The sequence below is a fragment of the Megalops cyprinoides genome, chromosome 8 (assembly GCF_013368585.1).
Source record: "Megalops cyprinoides isolate fMegCyp1 chromosome 8, fMegCyp1.pri, whole genome shotgun sequence".
Classification (NCBI taxonomy): Eukaryota; Metazoa; Chordata; class Actinopteri; order Elopiformes; family Megalopidae; genus Megalops; species Megalops cyprinoides.
In genome coordinates this window covers 17,183,379-17,204,798 of record NC_050590.1, presented here as the reverse complement: position 1 = coordinate 17,204,798, position 21,420 = coordinate 17,183,379, and the positions used below count along the sequence as shown (strand labels likewise).

Sequence of the window (21,420 nt, the reverse complement as noted above, 5' to 3'; positions counted from 1 at the left end):
GAGACAAACAGGTGTTGCCTGTACCTGCACTGAATCTTATTTTCCTCTCTTTTCTCTCCTCTTATTCTCTCTCTCTGTCTCTCTGTCTCTCTCTCTCTCTCTCTCTCTCTCTCGTTGTTTCTCCCTCCCCTTATAGCAAAGCTGTTTGGTTGTGTATCTTGGCCTTCAGATTTTTTTCTAGAAATAACTTGAGTTAATTGTTTAGGTCTTGTCTCCATTAATGTATACGCACTGCCTGGTAACATCTGAAGCCTTACAAATGCCATGCACTGTTTATGCTTAGAAACATGAGGTGAATCTATGGGTGGGGCAGCTGACTCGCAGATGAAGTGTTCATAGCACTTAGCACCTCAGGAACAACAGAACAATTGAGAGGCAAAAACATCTGTCTCCATTTTCCCTCAGGCAAGGGAAGAGCTTAGGTAGCTTAGATTGACTTGAAACCATCAAACAGAAAAAGGCAGCATGATCAAGAAGAGCCAGCACCTCACAGCATAATTAGAAAACTTGCAATTGACGTTCAACTTCCCCAGGAAGGGCTCAGTGGTTTTGATGTTTCTGCAGTAAGCTTGTCTCTGTCCCAATTAATGTCTAACCTTTGTTAGATAATTTTGGCATAGGTAAGCTGTGAACATATTGATTTGACTATCTATTTGAATTATGCAAACTACTCAAACATGTGCTTAGGCTGCCTTCAACAGCATATTTAGAAAGGATCACAGGGACAGGTAGAGGGTAAGAGCAGCGATTTTCCCGCCCTGCATAAAGGTACCCATGATAAGGGCATTTGTAGTTTTGCAGGCCTGGTCTTTACTGTTTGCATTCACTGTAAACCTCCAAAGTGGTGCACAATGCAGAACAGGCCCTAACTAGTTGGTCACTCTTTCATCTTACATTAGAGCACAGCTGTCCTCCACAATCACCACACGACACACTACTGAGAAGGCACAGTAATATCCCTGCTGTGGTCTTCATAGTACTGCTGGCTCAAATTAGTATGACTAACTCATCTTTTCTTGGAGGTTTTGAAAGATATATCCCATCCAAAATTGTTAGTCAGAAGGGCAAATGTTCTTCAGAGACATCTGACTTTCACCCAATTAGCATTAGTGTGGAAGTCCTCTAACAAACCTGCAACTCAAATATGGGAAGAGGTATCATTCCCAACCTATATCCACAAGTCCCATATGCAGACATGAATGCATAGAGTTGAATCAGTAAGGCCAGAAAGAGAGAATGATAATGGGCTAGGAAGAACATGGGGACTCCAGTTGTCATACTTCATATGAGTGAATGTTGAATGCATACAACAGTAGTCCTAGATGGGGGGAAGAATTCATGGGGTGACATAGGACTAGTTACAACCCTGGTAACCCCTAATAAACACAGTCATATACATCAAAAACATACAGCAGCGTGCAAATTTAAATATCTGCCTGAAATACCATACTATGATTTTAGACCTGTGTGACTTGGGCAAACCAGTTAGGTAACTCCTCATGATGTTGTCCTCACCTGGAAATTGTGTGTGTTTTGTGTGGGATTGTGTGTATGTGTGAGAACATGTGGCTGCATTCCCATTTCCTCTGGGCATCTGTGCACCCCTTTGCATTCCCAGAACGCGGGCATGCTGGCCTGTCAGGAAACTCCCAGCACAGGCAAGGAATTCCATTCACAGTATTGTACTATATCTGGCTGGGATCCCTAGCCTTACACACTGGAAACAATCAGGACTGCTGGGTTTAGTGTATAACATATTCTGCTCAGCGTTTGGGGGATTCACTCTAGCAGTTTAAGGGCCTGAGGTGAAGACTCAGTGTGCTTTGGATGGGGTTTCTCAGGCTGCTGTTTCCTTTTATATTCAGATAGCACTCTCCCCAGAGTGAGCACTTGTTTATCTTGTTTGCTGGCATGCACTTTCAATGTCAAAACAATGACATCATTAATTAAATGTGCATCAAATGTGCAGTTTCAGGGTCCGCTAGGCACTGCTGATTCAACTGCTTCTTAATGTACAATCCCCCTGGATTCTGCAATGGAGTGAAACCTCTTTTTAACAGCATTAATGTGCATGTTTGTGTGTGTACGTGTGTATGTATGTGCTTGTGCATGTGTATGTATTAAATGTAAAGTCTGTATACTCATCTACTTTTGCAAGTAATCAGTGTAGCACCATTGCTCCCATCAAGCCCATTTCAGTTTTTCCTCTTTCTGGTCCTCAGATCTAATGTATAGCAATAGCTGTTATGTGCATCAGAGTTAAGAAAACTGTACAGAAACACTAGCTTGCTTACTGCCCTGGCTCACAACCAAACATGCGGTGAGTCATCGTCAGCAGTGGTGATGTTTTGCACTAAAGAATGCAGAGATTACCTGTGGGAAAATGTATTTTTGTCCCAGTTTTCGAGAACCACTGATGATAGTATCAAACAAAATAGGCACTCCAAACCTGCCGTCGCTGTTCAGAGGCAATAGTCCAACTCAGCTTCAGGGAACTAATGAGGGGCAGTGACTCCAAAATTCAGCTTAGCGGGTTCCCAACAAAACCACACTATCTACTGGCTACCAACAATAGCAAATAGTGTCAACAAAATGACTGATATCGTTTAGCCCCCACAAACTGGCTAATAGTCACATCACCAAAAGTAGCACTTGTGTTCATGCTGCTGCACCAAAACAGTAACTACCAAAGCCTCTTCAGTTTAAATTTGTCATGGCTTTTCTCTCTTCTCCTCTACCAGTGAACAGTTCACCTTTATAAGCTTACCTGGAAGGTAAGCTTTTAATAAAAAAGGTATGCATTGTGTGATGTGTTGTGGCCCATCCTAACATCTTTTATATTTCTATTATATTTATATCTTATATATAGTCTGACCAGCATAAGTCTGGCAGATCTGTCTGTATTTGGTACTTCTGTTTGTATGACCCTTTAGTTTGCTCTGCAGTACTATCTCTTGAGCCTTTTGGAGACAGGTGAGACCTTGAAAGGCATGTAGGGTGAGATATCAGCCTTGAGGAGTCTCAGATAGCCCTCCTTGGAGTGAGAACCACTTTTTCCTGTCTAATCTTCCTGACCTCTCCCCTTGTATCAGCCTCCAACAAGAGGCATCTTTCACTCATTTGGAGCTTCTGATCCTGCAAATAATTACCCAGCCATGTAAATTACAGCTGGGTCATGCACAATCCTGACCCTGCCAGTCTGCACTCCTCTCATGCCCTACAGTGCCAGTCCATTTGCCCCCCACCATCCAACATTCAGGACAACAAAAGAAGCCACATTTTTAAATGCACCTCTGTTTGAGGTAGCCCGTGAATAAATCTCTTGCAGATTTTTGTTCCTCATCTGAGCTACTTACCCCCTACTGCTGCATGTGAAGTTCAGATTGAAAACATCTTTGCTAGATGTTTTAACTGTGAGGTCCTGGGGAAGGGGAACTCTGCAAAGCAAAGATTTGAAACAGGAGAAGTGAATACAGAGGGTTAGACTGCCATTTTGAAGATACTTGTGAAAGTGCTAAGGAATGTGTTCGTTCTCTTCGTGGCGCTGACCTTGAGACCTGAGGCTGCCACGTGACAGAGATTCTTTTGGCTTCCACGGCATGTCTCACTTTCAACACAATTCTTCTTGCTCTTAGATCAGCTGTTCAGTCTATACCACAGTTTTCATTAGCAATCTCATGACTCCAAATATTAAGGTTTGAGTCCCTTTTCCTGTCATTTGACCATTATCTATTTCATTCGTTGTCAGTAAGAATGAGATACTGTAGATAATGGTCAAAGGCCTCTAAGATGGGGGACCATGCTGGTGTGTTGTCATTTTTCTCCCAATTGCGATCGCTGTTCAGCTTGATGATGCTTAGGCTTCTTGCTCCACAGCCACCCAGCTGTGGGCCAGATGTGTGAAGCATGTCATTCAGTGCTGTGAAGCAGGAGATAAGAGAATTGAGGCTCATTTGGTTGAAGTCTGGTGTGCAGTGGTTCAACTACATGTTGCGGTCAGCGTGATCTGTACTTTCACAGCCCATGTCATGCTTAATGCCTGACTTCCCAAATACAGCACTGTGGTCTGATTTATATCTAACAGGTGCCCTGCTTAACGGCTGTTCTCTGGAGGTGGTGAGGATGAGGTTGTTAGAATGAGATCAGGCAAGGCATGCGGGCATTCTGTTAAATAGGGGCAATATGAGGTACAAGGGGCACAGTGTGTTAAAGACCCGAAGACCCCGGAACAGAGATTTCCAGCCTGTCATTTTCATGGAGGAATAAGGAAATCTTTTTAACAAAAGCTACACATACATAATATCAGTTTTGATTTTACTCTGTTTATGAGCCATGTGCAGAAACTCTGTGTCTATAAATGCATTTCCATTTGAAGATTTTCAGTATTGTAAGTCTTGGCATGCATCACAGTGCCATGATTGTCTCAAACCTGTTGTGCCAGCAACTTTGATCACCTCCTCTTAGCAGTCTTAGTACTGTATCAGTTTCCCGCAGCAGACTAATGCAGGCTTGAAGTGTCCTCACTCACTCCCAAGTATAACCAGTGACATGCCTTGCTCTGTGATCTGATTCACACAGTCTTCCTAGGAATCTCACCATTTCAGCTGCTCTCTTTATGAAAACTATTGACTTGTCTGCCTTAAACTAACCCCTTACCCTCAGAGTCACTGCCCTGAGTACAACCTAGTTTGATATAAAAGGCCCAGACTAGAGCACACTGTAGCTGAATTGTGATTATCTGCTTATTGTGTTTGCTTGTCACAGCATTGGCAAACAAGCTGTAGGCTGTAGTTAAATCAGAAGTCAAGTTTGCAAATCAAATGCTTGCAGTCTGGTCTACAAGGACATCTGGGACTCAGACGCAACAAAGAGAGTCATTGCATGCTCGGGAAACATTGTTGGTTTTCAACCGTCTTTAAACAAACACAAGAAAAACCTTGCATTTCGTTTTATGAGCACAATCTTCTGTTTCCCCTTTTTGCATAATTGCAATTTTCCTGAAGCAAAGAGTTCAGCGCACCACAGTGTTTATAGTGCTCTTCTCATAGATGTGTGCAGTACAAGATGGAAATGTCTTTTGAAGTTCCATACTCTGGAGCTGAGCATAGAGGCTTCTTTCAGTTTTGGCCCTGAGGCCACCTTGTTACTCACGTAACAATTTGTTTTCTCTTTGTGCTTTTTCTTCCTCTGTTGACAGTTCTTCATAGCAGTACAGCTCAGACAAAATATTCGCCACAAGACAGTGAAGTCCTCATTGGCACCAGTCCTTGTGTACTGTAGTGCAGGTTCTAAACAATTACTGCATAAAGATCAAATTTATGACTGCACTTCATATAAACTGTCATGATCTGTCTTGATTAATGATGAAAAACTAATCATCTAGTAGTTGGTGTACCTTGTTTACTTGGAATAATGAATATGAATTATTATTTTCAGTTCCTTCATCCTCCTCAGAAGGTCCTTTCCAATTCTGGTCATTATTGTCATTTATTTACATACATGTATGTAAATACATAGCTTCTGTGTGGTTTGTGCCTCATTGTATCTGATGTGCTTGATTACAGAAGTACTTGAAGTATTAACAGCAATTGATATAATTTCTCAAAGCCTTATCATGTGAGCCACACTTATCTGAAGGCATATGAAAATGAAAAGTTTGAAGCAATTATTCCTTAGGATGCACACTTACATATATACATTAGTGAAGTTCCTCTCATGCTGTTTTTTTGTAACTTTAAACAAGGTCTCTATTTGCCCCTGTAGACTGTAAGTCTTAGACATTGTTTTTCTTTTTGTCAGAATATATTGTTTGCCAATATTCCTTCACAAGATTTGAGATTCAAAGGGACGCTGGGGAAAAAGGCCAATTATGATATGCAAGTCACCATTTAAAATAGGAGGACACAGCCTACATGATTACAGCTGTCAGCTCCTTTTTGTTTATCTTGCTGTTGAAAATTAGCCTGAATAGCAACACTGCATCCTTTAAAAATAGCCCTGCAGTAAGTGTGAGCATGGGTAGCTAATTGGACATATATCCAGTGTTGTACAAGAATAGCCTAGCGTTAAGAGTTGGGGCCATCAGCAGGAGCCGTTTAATTCCCGCTGGCAGTTCTGCTAACTCTTACTTCTGGGCTATCCTTCTGGGCCATCTACTAAAATGGTTTAAAATGTTTAGACCATTTTTAAACTTTCTATAAACATCCAGATGCTCACAGGACAACACCACATTCAGTTCGTTTTTTAAAGTGCAGAATACATTATTACCTAATTTTACTAATTCTTTGTTATTAAATAAAACAGATTTAAAAAAAAAAAACTACAGAAAAAAGCAACTCTCCCCTGAGGTTTTATTGTTTAAAGTGTGTGCAGGGCTTTGCCAGGATGAGGGCTCCAGCTAAGCAGGGAGGAATGCACGCCAGGGCTCATAAAAGAAGTATTTGTGTACCAGAAAGATTTTAGCTTTTTTCTTTCGAAATCTTTGTCATTAATGACTTTAGCAAATGTGTTATGGAAAGTGAATGGGGAGTCAATGTGGGGCCTTCAAAGCAGCTGTCTAATTATTTATCCAGGGTGTACCACTGTAGAATTAGGGGCCAGGTCACGGTTGGCTTTGTCTCTAATGCCTTCTTTTTCTGTAAAGAAATCATTGCCACAGAAACTGCTCTTTGGAAGTCCTGTATGTCTGTGTTTAGGAATGTATGTAAGAGATGGGAGGCGAGGTCATTGATAGTGCTTGTTTGTTTTTAAAAATGCTGGTTGATTCTTAAAATCCTTGAACACTTGCCCTGCTCTCCATACTGTACACATTACATCAGAACCCTTCCCAGATCTCTGCTATCAACAGCTGCCTCAACGTTTACTCAGGTTTCTTGGTCATTTTGCCTTTGCATGCCACCCAAAGGAGATCTTATCACCCATGGTTTAAGCACTTAATGAAATACTGTGCCTAACTCTCATGTAACGCTCTTAGTGAAGCTATCCCTTTACTTCTGTATATGCAGACTCCACATGCTTGCCTGACCACCACAAGATGCAAGCTTACTGCCACCTTGCATCTTTCCATCTTGGTCATTATGTTCCCTAATGTGTTATGAAGGGGGGGGGGGGGGGGTCTTCTTTTATCCATAAGCTGTTTGTCCCAGGTTAAGCCACTTATTGTCACCCTAATTATGTCTGCAAGCAGAGTGCTGTTCTCTGTCTTTGCTCTCATCTTCTCTACCCACTGGGTTGACTTCCCTTGGAAACTGTGTTCTACAAGTCGATACATGGTTTTCTACCTGCATGTCTGCCTCAGGCCTTTGACAAGGTGTCTGTCCCTTTAAGAATGCTATTTCAGGGATACTTGGCCAATTCCAGGTGCCTGAGAATGCCTGGTGCTGTTTTACCAGGTGCAGGACCCGGTCATTACTGAGGTATTTGTTGTTCGGATTACTTAAAAAGACCCGGGATTAAAAGGACATTATCCCCACGCCTTTTAGTCTGTCAGCCAGAGAGGGTGGGGGAGGAGGCACTCCTAGCATGAAGGCAAGGCATTGGTCACTTTGCTCCTGACTCACCAAAATAGCAATCACTACTCTCCACACAATGTTCCCTATCATTGTGCAAATGGAAGGTAGCGCTGAGTGTCATCTGAATAGTTGTTCTTAACATGGCCTTTTACAGAGATTGTAACTCTGGTGTTTTTAAAGATGAAGGTAACTTTTTAGATCTCTAGCTTGTCTCTCCTATTTGCCCTCTTTGCCCTAAAGGAAGCTTGGTATGTCCTGTGTTTGAGGGGAGGGGTGGGCGGGGGGGGGGTCTGCTGCTATCAGTGAGTCCTCATGGAAGCGTTTACACAGAGCCCAGAGATTATCATAATAAACAGTTTTATCATTGGCCTCCCAATCAATAATGCTGCTTCTTAAGGTTTAATATTTCAATGATATTGATCATCCTAACAACTGTGTTTGTGGTGGGCTCACTTTAACTGCTGCCCTGCTGGGGAGAGATGTAGGCGAGTGCATGTGGGAGCACTGTTGGTGTACCTGTGAAGGATGGTGCCGCAGGCTCTCTGTTGAGGTCTGCGGTATTGATAGCCCAGAGAAGGGGGACGCTCTCCTGTTCAGAATCAAAGTCTCCAACAAAACAGCACTCAGCCTCCGCATAAGTTTGTTGGTGTTTTTGAATAGGTTCTTGAGTTTTAAGACTAATAGCTGTGCGGGATGAGAAAATGTCCTGATGATGAAAGAAAGGACAGGGGAAAATGTAGGAGGGACATGCTACTCCACTATTTCTATGCTCCATTCTGCTTTTCACTTTATATGATGGCTGAACATTTACAAGCAACCAAGTGCTCATAACACAAGAGTAAATGACCCTCCCCCACCAGCATCCTGTTGCTGTGTAGAAAAGGAATGACAGCAAACAGAAAAGGCGAAATATACAAACTAGTCCTGGTAGCAGCTAGAAATCCTTCTTCCCCAAGATAGAAAAGTTTCAAATAAGTAATTGAAAATGAAAGCTTGTTGCCAGTCTGAGTTCATGTATGTGCTGGACAGATTTTATTGGAAAGGTGGAAGCAGTAGGTGCATGCAGTATGACTCCTGACCTTTCCCTCTCACCCACGTTGCTTGTTGGCAGTTACTGCCATGTCAGTACCTGCATTGTGTCTGTATTTAGGGCTGCATAGCATCTGTAGTGAGCACTCCTTCACTGGAGAGGGAATATTTCAGTAAACCAGCCTCCCTAATGCAGAAATGGTTAGTACTGTTGTTTCAGGGTCCCATGATGATATTTCCTCTGTCATCTGACAGAGAACCATTAGGCAAAAAAGTGGGTTTGAATTCTTAAGCACCGCTACTGCACTGCATGTCCCATTGTGAAATGGGGCACTGTACTTTTTTGTAATGTGATGAGACCAATCAGTTACTGGGGCAGTGTCATATCTGTGTAAAATCCAAGCTAAATCTTATGGCTCTGGTCGAGGTTAAGGCATTTTCATGGTGTCTCACCTGGTTGGCTTCCAGCATCTCATTGATCCGGGACCTGAGGATGCAGGTGTGGAGCTCCCGGCTGGTTTGTAAATAGGCCTGGATCAGTTGAGCGCAGACTGAACAGGCGCACCTGGCACTTGTGACACAGGCAATGCACATAGAGTAAGCTACCTGCAAAAGGAGTGTAGCAACTTGGCTGACTTTCATATACACCCAGCCCTTCCCCCAACATACAAACAGTGTGTCTGCCACACTCTTTCTCACAATGGCACCTCCCCCCAGAGAGTTTGGCATACGCTGCACCTGCTGTGTGTGCCAGGTTGCCCATGGGGTGAATGTACGGTTTTGAGGTATGTGCAGACTTTCCCTTCTCTGATTATACATCAGTACCTCTGTCCCACTTCTAGAACACAACGTTTTATGTAAACAAACTATTGAGGACAGCACAAAGAAATAACACAGTGTATGTTTCTGTCATTTGTTGTATGGGCTGCCTGAAATTAGCCATTTTTTAATTTATTTCTGAGAATATATTAAAGCTGTTTATTATTTGTTTTATTTTCTAATGTAATAATCTAATAGTTCATAGAACTAGTTGCCAAGGTTACTTAACAATGCAATATTTGTATTCATCAGTACAGTTTAGAATTGCTTTTAGACAAATGAATGAGTTGCAAAAACAACAAGTGAAAATAGCAAAGTATCCTTCTTCTGAGTGTTTTAAGCTGGATGTATTTTGTGATCTTTATGGCGTGGTGGTGTAAATTTGCACTCATTTGAAATCCCCGTCTGCCACGGCTGCCCCCCATGCTGGCGGCTAATTGGCGGGAGACTGGGAGCTTCCTGCTGTGTGCTCCCTGCTTAAGCTCATTTTGCCACCCCACCAGCTCTTTTACCACTTTTCCCAAGAACTGTGTAATTAACCCAGAGCTAATTAACTGTTTCTAATTACACCACAGCGCTGTTTCTGTCACACTCCAAAAGTGTGGAGACAGTCCACCGTCTCACATTGTTCCCTCAGATGAATTTACCTGCTTGTACTCTGATTGGTCCAGTTCTAAAGATTTCTCATCTGAGATTAGTAAAGTTATGGTATGTTTTTGTAACCAATTGGTTACAAAATTACAATTGTAGTACATTGAAAAGTCTGTCTTTCAGTGGTGTAACAGTATTAATCTGATATTATGTAGTAGCATCTATCATTTTACTGGCTTCTTGACCCACAAAAGCAGAGCCTGTTGATATTGTGATGTTCAAGTTACATTTTTTTCTAGACAAAGAAAAAAGGAATGCATATATGGAGTCATATTGGTTTTAAAATCACTATAATTCACCTTGACCACTTTGACAGATGAATATCCTACAGCACAGACCAAACTATAGGTGAAAACCTGTAAGGAATCCTATAGGAATGTGCATTAAATTTGCCCCATGGGGTATGTTTGTAAGATAGACACAAGGAACATTTATAGCAGGAATCATAATTACTCCTAAGCAATATTTCATTACTAGATGCAAGAATCCAAAGGGTTGACCTAGCTGAGAGACCTTTGTCCCTGAGAGGAATTCTGGGAATTGTGGTGTAGCACAGCGCCAATTGGTGTAAATTTAGTCATGGTATAGCATGACTGTGCCCATGATTGCCTTGCTATCTCACTCCTGTTTTACTCCCAGCCACGCCGCACTGATGCCCCCCTTTCCTCCTCCAGTCGCATCAGAGCCGCAGCTATTTCTGTGCCACAGACTGATAGCTAGAACTGAAGATCATTGATTTTACGGGAAGCAGTGTTTACAGGCTGAGTGCCATCGACCTGAGTTGACTTTTTGCCTCCTGAAGTAGGAGCAGGAGTGTCCCAGAGCTTGTATTAAGCGGTCAGGAGAAGGAGATCACAGCTGAGGTTACAGCAGATGCAGCTGTTTGTTGTTGCTCTCTTGTCTTCACCAATATCAATTCTTACTGAGCATTTTAAGAGAAACAGCAGTGGACCTGCAGGAAGTGTGTGGAGGTCAGTCACTGGCTCGGTGTTAAATTTTGAATGAATGAATGTGAGCTCTTTGTATCAAATTGGGGTCATGTACGGCACATTTCAATGCCTTGACAAGACATGTTTTGTGTTTCTAAAAGCGCTCTTGAGTGGCTGAAGAATCACACTACTTTGAAGTTAATACGCTTCTCTGTGGCTGAATACCAAACCTGAAACAGTTTTGGGCTGAGAGTGGAATGGCTAGCCCAGGTAAGGAAATATTTCTCAGAGAAGGAAATGGGGCACCCTTCTGGTGATAGCTGCAGGAGCCTTGTTCATTACTGTTCTGCTCTATAGACAATGCTTGTGACATAGTACAATCTAAGAACCAAAGATTAGTAGAAATAAAAGGCCTAGCTTGGAATTAAAATGGTTTAAGGGTAAAGGAGAAAATGTATATATACATTCACAGTTAATTGGAACAGCTTTGCAGGCAAACCCTTTCGCTTCGCCTGAGGAGTACAATGGTTTTTCTATCAATAAACACGTCCCCTGTGCAACATCAAAGGCCCTCTGCTTTATCAATAGGAACCCTTCCTTCCCACGTTTTCCTGTAACTTGCTTAGCATTTGCGCCATTGATTTTTCAATAAGCACACTAACCCTTCAGTGGCCAGGCTCCATGATGGCTGCATTTCGTAAAGCCAGAGAAGCTTCACAACAAGAGGTCAATGTGACAGGCGAGAGGTAGCTGTGGTGGGGAGCTAGGTACTGCCTCCAACCCCCTCTGTCTCAGAATAGTGTTTGGGGGAAAGGAGGAGAGAGGTAGAGGACACACCCTATGGGGTTCCCAGCTGGGCCTACGCGAGGGTTAATTCCCCAGGAGACTTCAGAGAGCCCTGGTCCTCTGGGAGCCGCAAGGCAGGTGATGCTGCATGCTGATAATGAGATGGGTTCCTAGGCTTCAATTCCCTACTCAGTCCACTGGCAAATCCCAGTTAATGAATGGGCCCATAAATAAAAACTTATTTCATTTTTGGTCCACTCCAAATGACAGCCAGACACTCTCTGTCTGTGTTCATTCTGATTTTTTTTTATCAATCACAATCTAATCAGCTTTTCAAATAGGGCAATGTGTGAGGTATTGTTTTTTCTCTGTTGTCCTCTGTTACATATTGAAAAGAGGAACTAGCTTTTGTGGTCTCTTCAGTTGTGAGTGAGAATTGTACCTTGTCTCCTCCTCTGACTCATGGCATTCCCTGAGACGCTGTGCTGTCTGTCTAGGTATAATAACATGGCTCTGCTCTGAGGAAGATGGGGAATGAATACCATGCTGCAAAGGTACAGTAGAGCAGGGAGATTGTCATCTGTCTGGTCACATTAAGACCGAGGTGCTTTGTTTTTGCATGGGATCACATGTGAGACTGGCTCCTGCCTCAAGCACAACATTCCTCTAAGGAGAGATGTGAATACAGGCTATACGGATAGTTATCTTCTGCAGTGAGTGTGGGGCCTTTCTAGAGAGTACAAGACTATTTACATTTCCCCATCTCAGAAGTGCCCATCTCTGGCAAGTTCTTGAGTCCTTGTTTACTCCCATAGTTCTGGACTCCTTCCGTCTCTTCACTGAGAGTATCTCCTGTTGTTGGTGTGGGCTTGTTTTTGGCTGTGTTTGGCTTTCTCCCTGTTGTTTCCGTTGTTTTTTTTTTCTTTTTCTGCAAGCCTTGTAGCATAGTCAATAACAAGGGAAGGATGGGAGCCTTACTGTTTGTTCTGAACATTGGAGCAACAGTGAAGACCACTGAGTATTGCATACTGTATGCTTTTCATGTGGCAGTAAAGATTCTGATATGTAGTGATGGAGAAAATTTCAGTCTTCAGAGATATGTGAAACTGCAGACAATATGGAAAAAAAATAAAGTTGATGATAATTGTGATGTAAGTGTATTTTAAATCAATTTGCATTTGTATATCTTCTTAGTGATATGGAATGTACCTAATCTGTGTTTCAGAACACGAGACGAGATTGATGAGAAAATGAGATGAAAGAATGAAAGAAAACACTGTGATAGGTAGAGTTTTTGTTAATGCATGCAAAATCTTTTGGCCCACTAGCTTGCACTTTTTTTAAAAAAAAATTCATGGTTGAGTCTAATTGAACAGCTCTGATGTTAAAATGCTTTATGTGACTCTGTTAGATTCTGGTGGAAACTGAGCAACTCACACACTACTTCAGCCTATGTGCCCTCCTACATAGACTAGTTTTTACAAGAAAATTTATGATTTATAATTCAGCTAGGAAAACTTCTTTGGATGGTCTGAGCTACAAAGCCCAGTTTATCTTTGCCCTCCACGGCTCTTTTGCCATAGTTCATTTCTTTTAACAGACTACCAAGTGGGTGCATTGTTCACGGGAAGGGTCAGGGTCAGTGGAATTTTGCATTTCTGGGTAAAAACCACACACAACATGAATAGTTTTAAGATATTGTTACTGTTTCAGATTGCCTGGCTTCTACAGTTTTGCACAGTCAAATGGCAGAGTAAAAACATGGAGCAAAATTTTGAGCATTCACTCATGGCTCCATTAGAAAACCATCTTTAGAAGAGTGGAATGTTTCTTCACTTCATCTGCCAAGCAGGTGGCTAAAATTCTTTCACATTCTGCATTTCTGTTCATCTCCCTCTGCTGTCTCTTCCAGTCATTTTGCACACAGTGATGGTTGCAGCTGTGTGGTTCAAACCAGTGTTTCCAATAAGTACAACATTAAGAATGAATACCAACTTTAAATACAGATGAGCCTCATCTGTTAGCATTGTATCACAGTATTTTTGAATAATGTATAATTAAGTAACCTTGTTAATGCCATGACCTTCTTTATATCCCCAGTTTTGCCTTTTGGGCAATGACTTAAGGGTATGTCCATTGCAAATCATGAGCTATGCAATATACAAGCACAAAATGGCTGACATCTTCATTAATTAATGTCTCTTACCTGAATGGTTTTCAACCATTCACAACATGGGCTGTTGACCAATTTACACTCCTTATCAAAATCCTTATCAAAGTTTGTGCTGACAATATGCTTGATAACAAAATTATGTTCAGAATATACTTGACTCATAATTAGTAAATAGAGAAATAAAAGGTGAAGACAGATGATAGGAAAAATAGAAGGATTTTATGATTCCGTTTGTGCATGTGCGTGTGCGTGTGTGTGCGTCTGTGCTTGTGTGTGTGTGTGCATATATGTGTGTGTGTGTGTGTGTGTGCGTGTGTGATGGGGGATGGGGGGTGTTCAAGCATGCTCAAAGGCGGACCTTCTCTCAACCCTCCCTGCTGATTTAAAGAGAGTGAGGTGCCTGACCGTGCCTGAAATTTGCATCACTAGGTAAATAACTAAATAAATCAAATAGAGGCAGCGAATGTGTTAAATAGCTGGGACACAGCGCAGCACAGTGCCGGGAAACTTTGCTCATGTAATATTCAGCATCCAAGGTTAAAGGCCAGCCCAGAGTTATTGGTTTCAGTCCCGTCACCCCCCTTAATCAATGTTGCCTGCATCCCTTTAATGAAATTATTAGCTCAGCAGTATCTCTCACCATCATTTTATCTCCTTGTTATTCTATATTGCAGCCTGCACTGGGGCTTTTTGGAGCTTGGGGCGCTGCTAGCCAGAAAGCAGAGCTCCCATTTATTATTTTAGGGGCGGAGGATAATAGGAGTGTTTGAAACACTGCTAACTACAGAAACTGTTGGATTCCAGGATCCAAACACAGCTGCATTTGAGTCTCAGCCCAGCTGCTATATTGTCAGATTATGGCTTTATTTCCTTCATCCTTTTGGTTCTTCTCTGGTGTGTTTATATGCACATACAAACAATTGGGGGTAATGCGTTCAGCAATGCAATGTAGGGAGCGGTAGGAAAAAGAGTTCTGTAACCGCAGTAATTTATTCCTCTGCATTTTTAGCATACATAGAAATGGAGGAGTGAAGCCTAAAGTGGTGTAGTGGAAAGTGTTGGTACTTATCTATACTAATGTTCAATTCAATTGCAGAGGCATTTAAATGTTTCACATACATATTTTTCTTTATTTTAAAAAATGTTTTTCAGCCAAATATTAACTGGAAAAAGATGTATGTAGTGTTGAGAAAACATAAGATTAGAGGTGTTTGCAAGGTGAAGATGAAAGATGGGTAATTCCCAATATGGCAGGAATATGAATCTTAAATGGATTATTAGTGCTTGTGTGAGGTATTGTGTTTCAGCACATAATTTAAAATAATGAGCACTCTGTTGTTTCCTTGATGAGATCTCAGACTTCTGTCTCACACCTAGTGTACAGACATTGTCAGCTGATGTAGAGTGAAGGGTGAGTGGGGCAGGCAGAGTGTCTTACCGTGCCTGTAACTGGCATCCCTAGGTAAATAAGTAAATAAAAATAAATACGGGGAGGCAGAGAATGTTTTAATCATTTGGGACACAGCATAGCATAGTGTCTGAAAACATTGCTTGTGTAATGTTCACCATATAAGATTCAGTATTACTTCAGTCTGCTACTTTCAAGTAGAGCTTAATTTGGTCTCAAACTCGATGCAGGATACATTAGGCCTGTTCTGTGATTTCTGTTGACAGAAGCTCTATTCATCAATTTGTTTCTAATCTCTGGTTTGAATGTCAATATTTAAGGAAATGGTTAATGTCAAGATGCCAATGATCATTCTAAAATGAATCAAAGAAAGGGTTCAAAAATGACTGTAGGTTTGTGTGATTTGAGAGTGCCCTATTTATTTCTTGAATTAAACTGGTCCTTTAATACGCATTACGCTAACCTCCTGTCTCCCTCTCTTTCTCACTTCCAGGCCTGGATGCGATGAACGCCTCATGTAGGCATCAGCATGGAAAGCTGTGAGTCTCCCGTGGTTTCTGGGACAGACGATGGGCTCGCCGCCGCCACCACGTCCCAACAACAACAGCAACCTCCACAGCCCTGGAACGATCACTCTAACGGACAGGTCCCTCTCAGCAGCCAGCCCCCTTCCCTAGAGCCCCTGTCACTGTCTGTACCCTACCCCTCCCAGCTCCAGGCCCTCAGCACGCCTAGAGAGGGTGTAAGAGATCAGCAGCAGACCCGGACCCCGCCCTCCGCCCCCAGTGACAGCTCAGCCTCCAGGCAGAGGCGGACGAGAGGAAAGGGGTTAGAGGAGGAGGTAGAGGAGGAAGGGGGCAGCTGTGGGGAGGAGGAGGATGAAGAATTGGATGACTTGGATGAAATGGAGATTGACAGCTGTTTCCCAAGTCTGCAGCCCTTTCCTGGAGTGCCGATGGCTTTAGGAGGAGGGAGCATGCCAACTCTCCTGCGCCAGCAGCAGGCACGACGGAGAGGGATCATGGAGAGTGGGAGCGAGGAAGGAGAGGAGGAGGAAGAGGAAGAGACCAGTGATGTGGAGAACCTGGCTGGAGAGATCGTCTACCAGCCTGATGGCTCAGCCTACATTGTGGAGAGCCTCAGCCAGCTGATCCAAAGTGGTGGGGGCATGGCGCCCGGCCTGCTCCCCACAAATTCCCTCCCCAGCACGGGGAAGCCGGGCGAACCTGCCGGGTCCTCTCCCCCGGTCTACCCTCAGATCATCAACACGTTCCACATAGCCTCGTCCTTCGGGAAGTGGTTCGGCTCTTCAGACCAAGGTTTCCCCAATACCTCAACCATGACAGGCCTGAGTCCTGTCCTGCACAGTTTTCGCGTTTTCGATGTGCGGCACAAAAGCAACAAGGATTACCTGAACAGCGACGGGTCTGCCAAGAAGTCCTGCGTATCCAAAGATGTTCCCAACAATGTGGATTTTTCCAAATTCGATGGACTGGCCCTTTATGGCAAGGGCAAGCCCATCCTCATGTGTTTCCTGTGCAAGTTGTCCTTCGGCTATGCGCGCTCCTTTGCCACCCACGCCGTGCATGACCACCGCATGACCCTGAGTGAGGAGGAGCGTCAGCTGCTGGGACACAAGCACGCCTCTGCCATCATCCAGGGCATTGGGAAGGACAAAGAGCCCCTCATCAGCTTCCTGGAACCAAAAAACAAGAGCTCCGCCATGCCGCCCACGCTGGTGCCCCTTAGCTCCGGGCAGAGCTTTTATGGCACCTTCAGCGGAGTCCACTTAGAGTCGGGGAGTGGCGGTGGTGGGGGAAACGGGGCCCTCCTTAACAAAGACTCTGAGTCTGGCCCCCAGCAAGTCCCGTTAGGCTCCCTCCTTACACTGGGAGGGCTTGGCAGCCCCAAGCCGCCCTTGCTTACCTCAGTCCCAGGCCCTGCCAAAGACTCCAGTGCCCAGCCTGAGCAGGGAAGGAGAACAGAGGGGCCTGCTGGAAAAGAGGGGGCTCACAGGAGAGAAGGTGTGAAGAGGGAGGTGAGGGCAGGCAAAGAACTGATACCTGGCTCAGAGCTGGGGTCAGAGGAAGATGAGGAACTATTAGAAGAAGAAGTAGAAGATGAGGAAGAGGAAGAAGGCACTGCAGTGGCCTGTGGCAGCAGTAGCAGCAGCAGCGGAGAAGGGGGGGAACTGGCTGTCTCAAACCAAAGCATTTCCAAATCTCCTTTATTAATGCCTAGTAGCGCTCTCCAGCCTTCCGCCTGCCCCCCTGCAGCTAGCCCCATGCACAGCAGCAAAAACCCTGCCTCGACTTCCTCTTCCTCTGTCAGGGTGTCAGAAGCTGGGGCTGCTGCAGATGGTGGGGGGAGGACCTCAGAGCTCCCTCTGAGCTTTAACTGCCAGGGGCCCGCTCTCCCCGCGGCAATGACAGCAGTTGCCGGCAGAGGGGGCGAAGATGACGGGACGGCCTGCCCACCCGCCACTGCTTCCTCCCCTCTGGCCTCCGATGCTGCCGCTGATGAAAGTGCCAATCGAGATAGTGCCACAGCTCCTGAACCAAATGAAAGCCCAGCTGAGGGAGAGGAGGACAGTGGGGCTCTCCTGCACCATCACCACCTCCACCACCACCACCTGCACCCCTCGCCCCACGCGCATGGCCACTCATACCCCGGGACCCCCTGTGACCTGGCAGGTGTTGGCGAGTGTCCCCAGAGCCATGTCGCTGGGAGCAGCGGGGTAGAGTGCCCCAAGTGTGACACTGTGCTGGGGTCCTCCCGCTCCCTGGGCGGCCACATGACCATGATGCATTCACGCAACTCCTGCAAGACGCTCAAGTGTCCCAAGTGCAACTGGCACTACAAGTACCAGCAGACCCTAGAGGCCCACATGAAGGAGAAGCACCCCGACTCCGGGGGCTCTTGTGTCTACTGCAGCAATGGCCAGAGCCACCCCCGCTTGGCACGGGGAGAGAGCTACACCTGCGGCTACAAGCCCTTCCGCTGCGAGGTCTGCAACTACTCCACCACCACCAAGGGCAATCTCAGCATCCACATGCAGTCTGACAAGCACCTCAACAACATGCAGACTCTGCAGAACGGCAGTTCTATTGCCCCCACAGGAGAGCAGGTGTTTGGACATGCTCCAAGCAGTGTGGTGACCGTCCCTTCAGGCACGCAGGCCACTGCTCACCACCCTACCCACCACCACCACCACCACCACCACCACCACCACCACTCTGCCCAGTCCACTGCCCATGTGAGTGGTGCCTGTGGGGCCCCCTCACCCACTAAGCCAAAAAGCAAGCCCACGTGGCGCTGTGAGGTATGCGACTACGAGACCAATGTTGCCCGGAACCTCAGGATCCACATGACCAGTGAGAAGCACATGCACAACATGATGCTGCTCCAGCAGAACGTGACGCAGATGCAGCATGGCCGCCTGGGCCTGGGAGGCCTGCCCTCGCCCTCTGAGGCTGAGCTCTACCAGTACTACCTGACCCAGAACATGAGCCTGCCTCCAGGCCTCAAGATGGACCCCTCTGTTCCCGACACCCAGTTCTTATTAGGTGGATTCCACCTGGACCCCAACATGGCTGCATTGGCCCCTACACTAGGTAAGATAACTATGTTACTTAGGGCAGCAGTGCTAGCCGTTTTTCCCCTCCTTTTCAGCCTGAAACTAGCTTTTACAGGTCCCCCAGACTACAGATTGCCCACCCTAGTGAAAATCTAACATTTTTTATCTAATGTTTTTTAAATACAATGCAGTATAAGCTTGTATTCTAAATGATAGAGCACACAAAACACCAGCCATTTGTCTTCAGTCAGCAAATAAACAGTGAAAACTGTGCTAAAACTCATTCACATGAAGAAACAGAGGCTTTAAGACTAGATCCCACCTTTTAAACTACTTTAAGTACTACCACACAGTGCCCCCTTTCCCCTGGTAACATGGCTGTCCCCCTGTCCATGCTCTTTTTTTGGAAAGCAAAGGGTTGATAAATCAAGAAGGGGTTAGTGTTTTCTCTCCCCTTCTTTCTTGCTGTCACTCTCATTTTTGGCAGAGATGCCAGCTCTCTCTCCTTGCTCGCTGCCCCAGGGCACACCTGCCCTGCTGAACTCGACACAGTTTCTTTTGTTGCCAGCAAGAGAAAGAGGGAAAGGGAGGCTCTGCCCCCACTATGAAGACACTTCAAATAGGACAGCATAGGAGCACAAGTTCACCATGCCTCACTGTTTTACTTTACCTAGTAAAAAACTTCAGTTCATTTTCTGTGTGACAACCTGCCTTTATTAATCTGAGTTACTCCTCTGCCCCCCTCCCCCCATCTCTAAAAGAACCGCTTTTGGAGTCAGTCCTGAATAGATGTTCAAACTGTTAAGTGTAGTATAATCAATACACTTTACAGTGAAGGAAAAGGAAAGAAAGTCCATTATGAAAGGACAACCTCTCACCTTAGCTGTGCTGAAAAGGTGTTTTTAAGGAAAAAGACAAGGTTGGTGGTACCTGCACTTGAGCAAGCTGTTTGTGTGTCAGTTCATGTGAAGGACGATGGTGGAAAAATAGCTGAAGTGTTTCTCACCCATTAGACTGATGGAAAAAAGGGATTTTACTTTGTAGCACGTCTTTAGAGGTGATTGCTCCTGATTTCAGTCACCTCTCTCTCACACACACAGACACACACTAACACACACATACACAGTGACAGACTACCCCTGGCACCTCGATCCAGTGCTTCAGTTCTTCAGTGTGGTAAAATATTTGGGTCACAGCAGCTGTCACCTTATTGTCCCACAAAAGGAGTGAGGAAGCCAGGGCTGTGGGAGTGTTCTACATGACCAAATCTTAAAGGCTTCCACCGAACATGACCGCTTTCATGTCATTATTCCCAAGATGCTGCTGTAGTCTGCAACTAGATCTAACTTTGTAATTAGAGCTATAAATTTTATCTTGGTCAAAACGGAGGAGAGAAAAAGCCCCAGTGAGGGTAATTCCACAGCAGCGCGGAGTGTTTTGCGTGCCAGCTACAACCCCAAAGTTTGTACAGACTTGTCTCACACTGTCACCAGTTCAAAGACATGAATAAGAATTGATTGCGCTGACTAATTCTTTCTTCTTTTTTGCCATCTGGTTCATTTTCCTGCTAAGGAACATTTAATAAGGATGTTGTAGAGCAGTGCTGACGAGAATATAGTCTGCTGATGGATCTTATGGTGTTACAGAGGCATGCACCCGTGCCCCTATGGAAGCAAGGACTGACACACACTTGGTTATGTACAGTCTCACACTAAGTGATCACTTGTTTTCAGAACAATTCCGTTTTTGAAACAAATATACTGTACTCTTTTTATTTTTCCCCTCACCCTTTTCCCCCTGTCCCACACTGGCACAGATGTTCTTTTTCCCTTCTTTTTTCCAGTTTCTTTGCCCCAGAATTCACAGTTTCAAACTACTTTGCAGAAAGAGATGACACATTCTACCCACACAATCTCACCTAGTCTCTTCATAATCCTAATCCTCAGAACTATACCAGAGCAGTTTGAGCCAGAGCTCTCAGGCAGTAGCTATTGTATGCTCTGCCTTGCTTTGTTGTCCAATGTGCTGCTTCAATGGGGAAACACTTCGGAAGAGTCCTTTGAACATCCAGCAAAGCCAGTGAACGTTTAATCTTTGGCATTTTCACCAAACCTCAAACACACAAGATACAGTTAAGACTTCTTCATGCAGCCCTTTCAGGTTTGTGTTTCAGAATACATTTTTCTAGATTTTTTTCACACACTTGAATTGATGCATCCAGGCGTTCAGTGTAATTGTTCTGAGAAATGTACGTATTTTTGTGCTGTTGTTTCCTTTGCGTCAGCAATGAAAAGGACTTGAATTAAATCATAATCTCTTAGGATTATGATATTGAAGAGCCTGTGTATAATGAAGTCTACAGATAGCGGGAAACAGCAGATTCACAGACATCCATTAAACCATTTAGTGAAGAGAAGTTTGAACTGCCTTTTGATTCTGTTATTTGATGAGTCCATGGCTAGGAGAAAGGCACTCTGTTGAGATGTCGAGCCGCCAGTGATTTCAAAGGGTTTTGCTGAGGTCTCCCTCCTCTGGCT

The 21,420-nt window shown here is 44.5% G+C and overlaps 2 protein-coding genes across 4 annotated transcripts in view; one reads left to right on the top strand and one right to left on the bottom strand.

Annotated features, from left to right (window-relative positions):
• LOC118782303 overlaps positions 1 to 9,134 on the bottom strand; it is a 104,528-nt gene extending 95,394 nt beyond the window's left edge. The window contains exon 1 of the mRNA XM_036535609.1: positions 8,994 to 9,134. Within this exon, the coding sequence (XP_036391502.1) occupies positions 8,994 to 9,134 (141 nt within the window). The remainder of the gene's footprint in view (positions 1 to 8,993) is intronic.
• zfhx3 (zinc finger homeobox 3) overlaps positions 1 to 21,420 on the top strand; it is a 146,458-nt gene that overhangs the window by 37,608 nt on the left and 87,430 nt on the right. For all 3 annotated transcript variants that reach the window (XM_036534782.1, XM_036534780.1, XM_036534781.1), the window contains exon 2: positions 15,800 to 18,920. In XM_036534782.1, coding sequence (XP_036390675.1) covers positions 15,836 to 18,920 — 3,085 coding nt within the window. In that variant the 5' untranslated portion in view covers positions 15,800 to 15,835. The remainder of the gene's footprint in view (positions 1 to 15,799; positions 18,921 to 21,420) is intronic.